Source organism: Physeter macrocephalus, unplaced genomic scaffold (assembly GCF_002837175.3).
Source record: "Physeter macrocephalus isolate SW-GA unplaced genomic scaffold, ASM283717v5 random_1178, whole genome shotgun sequence".
Taxonomy (NCBI): domain Eukaryota; kingdom Metazoa; phylum Chordata; class Mammalia; order Artiodactyla; family Physeteridae; genus Physeter; species Physeter macrocephalus.
In genome coordinates, this window is record NW_021146548.1 from 1 (window position 1) to 3,025 (window position 3,025).

Here is a 3,025-nt window from a genome sequence, read left to right on the forward strand (position 1 = left end):
GGGGACGCGGGTTCGTGCCCCGGTCCGGGAAGATCCCACGTGCCGCGGAGCGGCTGGGCCCGTGAGCCGTGGCCGCTGAGCCTGCGCGTCCGGAGCCTGTGCTCCGCAACGGGAGAGGCCACAACAGTGAGAGGCCCGCGTACCGCAAAAAAAAAAAACAAAACAGAAAATCTAGAAGCCATTTCTGATTCCCCCCTCTCCCTTATCCTTCTCATCCCCACAGCAAACCCTATCTTCAAGCCACACGCTGAATCCATCTACTTCTCTCCATCTCTGCTGCCAGACCCCTAGACTAAGCCACTCTCATGTCTTGCCTCCTGACCTCTCACATGGAAGAGCATTCCAAGTGAGAGAACAGGATGTGCAAAGTCCAGACGAGGCATGCTGATGGGGAGGGGGTGTCAGCCCAACAAGTGTGGAGAAGGCATAAGCGTGTGCCAGGAAAAGAGGTTGAGACCAGACCAGGCAGAGGCTGCGATCCAAGCAGAAAAGCAACAGGATAATGGAAGGCGGGCTTCAGGGGGGCTTAGCTTAGCAACACAGGTGGGACAGAGTGGGGGCGGGGAAAGTCTAGAATGGGGAAGGGACTGGAGAATGAGTTTGAGGTTCCAAGGTCATGGCGCTGAGGTGGCGAGTGGGGTAAGGATGGAAAAGAAGAGCAGAGACTGGAAACATTTGGAGAAAAATGATCAGAGCGACAAGACTCTTGGAATATAGAGGGGAAAGAAGAGGGGAAAAAAAGTCAAAAGATGCTTCTTGGAGACAAGCGAGGGCTAAAGGAGAAGCTGGGCTGGTGGTTTGGTGGTGGGAATCTGGGAGGGGAAGGGGCCTCCCCCAGGGTCCTATGTCTGAGTCACGGAGAAAGTTCAGGCTCGGGAGCCAAGGGAAGCGAGCCCTAAGCACTTGCCTGAACTGGCTTCTGGGGTTCTGAGGCTGAAGGTGGGGATGAGGGTGGGAAGTCAAGGTTTTGGGGGGGCCCTTGTCTAGAAGGCCAGTGCTATGGGGGTCAGGGAAGAGCTCAGAGGTGGGTATGGGGTCTCACCCGCCTGCGCTCCGTCCTGTCCCGGTTGTGGGTGAACTGTAAGACACAGGAAAGGGTTGGTGAGCCCTGCCCTGCCCCTCTGCCACCCCTTCTCCCTGGGCATGGCTCACGGTCACCCACCTTCATAGTGGGCTGCAGTCGCTCTGCGTGCCCGTGGTTTCCGGCCTTTAGGTGCTGAGAATCAAAGAAAGACAGATGGGCAAAGCAGTCCCCACGTCTAGAGGGGCCAGGAGCTGCTCTCTCAGCCCCATCCCCCTCAAAACCCTGGCATCCTTATTCTCGTCCAGACTCCTGGCCTCAGAACCTCAGGCCTTATCTTCCTCCATAGGTAGAGCCACTGATAATTTATCATCCAAACTGGGATGCTTCTGAGAGCAATAGGGGTGTTATTAATCGTCGCACTGAGCCAACAGGTGTAAGCCAGGACAGCCCCCTGCAAACCTGGATTCGTGGTCACACGGTCACCCCAGTCATAAGTCTCTTTGCTTCTTGGGGTTCAGGCCTCTGACTCCCCCACCTCATCTTCATCAGGACCCCAGGGGTTCTCCTAATTCCTGCCCATCCTGCCTTCAAATCTGGGGTAGGGTCTGAAGTGAGAAGCAGGTCTATGCCATGGAAGGAGCTTCAGAGGGAGGGTCAGAATTCTAGGTTCGAGTTTCCATGACTCTGAACCCCCCCCTTTACTCTCCGTGCCTCAGTTTCTCTATCCGTAAATGAGGATAATGGGTTTTGTTCTGCCTGCTTCATGGGGCTGTTGCGATGAACAAAAGCAATAATGAGTCCAGACGCCACCACAGACCAGCCGCTATTATTATTCCTGAGGTTGGGATGAAGGGCTGCTCACCACTCCTGCGAGGCCGAACCAGTTTCAGGAAAGGCAGGGCATCCTGTCGCTCCTCTATCTGGGGATTCAGGTCCTAGGGACATTAAGGGCAGGGCTAAACCAGGATCTTGCAAGGGGCTCCCAGAGGCATAAACTGAGACCGACAGGGGGCCCGGCACGAGAGGCCCCAGCCAGCAAGAGGCACAGAAGTCTTAGGGAGGGACCGAGCCCCTCAGCCAAGAGTGGCCAGGGCCACGAGGAGGCAAGTTCCAGGGTCAGGCCGCAGCCCTCGCCCCCCTTCCCACAACCAGCCACATCCCCCTATCCTGCTCCGCCCAACCAGCCATTGGTACATTGCACACACGCCCACACCCAGTCAGCATGCACAGTGGGTACACGCACCGCACACACAGCCAGCATCCCTCTCCCACGCAGACTCCCACACACTCCCACTTCCACCACGGCCGCTAAACGCTTCGTACTCGGCTGACACAGGCGCGGCACAAACCCCTCACACACAGTTGTCACCCTCTCTCTCACGTACCCATGCCCCACGGCACGGCTGGTGCACACCCCCGCACACGGCTGGCACGGCCGGGGCACACCCTGCACCCTCAGCCGGCACACACTTCCCATGCCCAGCAGCCCGAGGCCAGGACCCACCCCCACTCACCAGCGGGTCGGGGTCCTCCTCAGCCACCAGCTCCCCCTGGGAAGGCTCCTGCTGGGAAGGAGGCAGCGTCACCCTGTCCTTCTCCACCTGACATCTCACCCTCCACCCATCTTCCTGGCCCCCTGCCCTCGGCCCACCCGGCCCCATCAGCTGCTCGACAGAGTCCGCTCCTGATCTGCCCAGGGAGGGGTGTGCAGGCGGGCCTCACCTGGGCAGACAGCGATGCCCGGCTCCCCAGGCTGACCACGGCCAGCAGGAGGCCAAGGCAGGCCAGCGCCAGGCCCAGGCCCAGCACGAGCGGGGCCAGCAGGGCGGTGCCCGGCTCCCCCCGGCGCCCCCTCCGCCTCTGGCTCCGACGGGCGGCCATGGGGGCGGGGGCCTGTGCCTGCCTCACCGCCCCCCCATCCCGGGACCCGAGGGATCGAGGGAGGGGGAGCCGGCGGGCGGATCGGGCTGGAGAGAGGGAGGGGCCAGGGAAACGCGGCGG

General features: G+C 60.5%; 1 protein-coding gene across 4 annotated transcripts; it reads right to left on the bottom strand.

Moving 5' to 3' along the window:
• Positions 1-151: 151 nt before the first annotated feature.
• On the bottom strand, positions 152-3,025 carry LOC102989225 (TNF superfamily member 12). 4 transcript variants are annotated; one of them, XM_055083471.1, is made up of 6 exons: positions 2,747-2,996; positions 2,539-2,589; positions 1,887-1,959; positions 1,163-1,216; positions 1,043-1,078; positions 152-705 (listed from the first exon to the last, which is right to left on the bottom strand). In XM_055083471.1, the coding sequence occupies exons 1-6, from the start codon at positions 2,903-2,905 to the stop codon at positions 527-529; spliced, it is 552 nt and encodes a 183-aa protein (XP_054939446.1). In that variant the 5' UTR covers positions 2,906-2,996; the 3' UTR covers positions 152-526. The 4 variants fall into 4 exon arrangements, with proteins under 4 accessions (XP_054939446.1, XP_054939447.1, XP_028342573.1 ...); XM_055083472.1 differs by having other exon boundaries at positions 373-705; positions 2,539-2,586; positions 2,747-3,011; XM_028486772.2 differs by having other exon boundaries at positions 616-1,078; positions 2,539-2,586; positions 2,747-3,025.

Coding starts and splice junctions, on each gene's coding strand:
- LOC102989225 (XM_055083471.1), bottom strand. CDS start 2,905: ATGGCCGCCCGTCGGAGCCAGAGGCGGAGGGGGCGCCGGGGGGAGCCG. Junction 1,960..2,538: donor AGGAGGACCCCGACCCGCTG/GTGAGTGGGGGT, acceptor TAATGTCCCTAG/GACCTGAATCCCCAGATAGA. Junction 1,217..1,886: donor GGTTCGGCCTCGCAGGAGTG/GTGAGCAGCCCT, acceptor TTTGATTCTCAG/CACCTAAAGGCCGGAAACCA.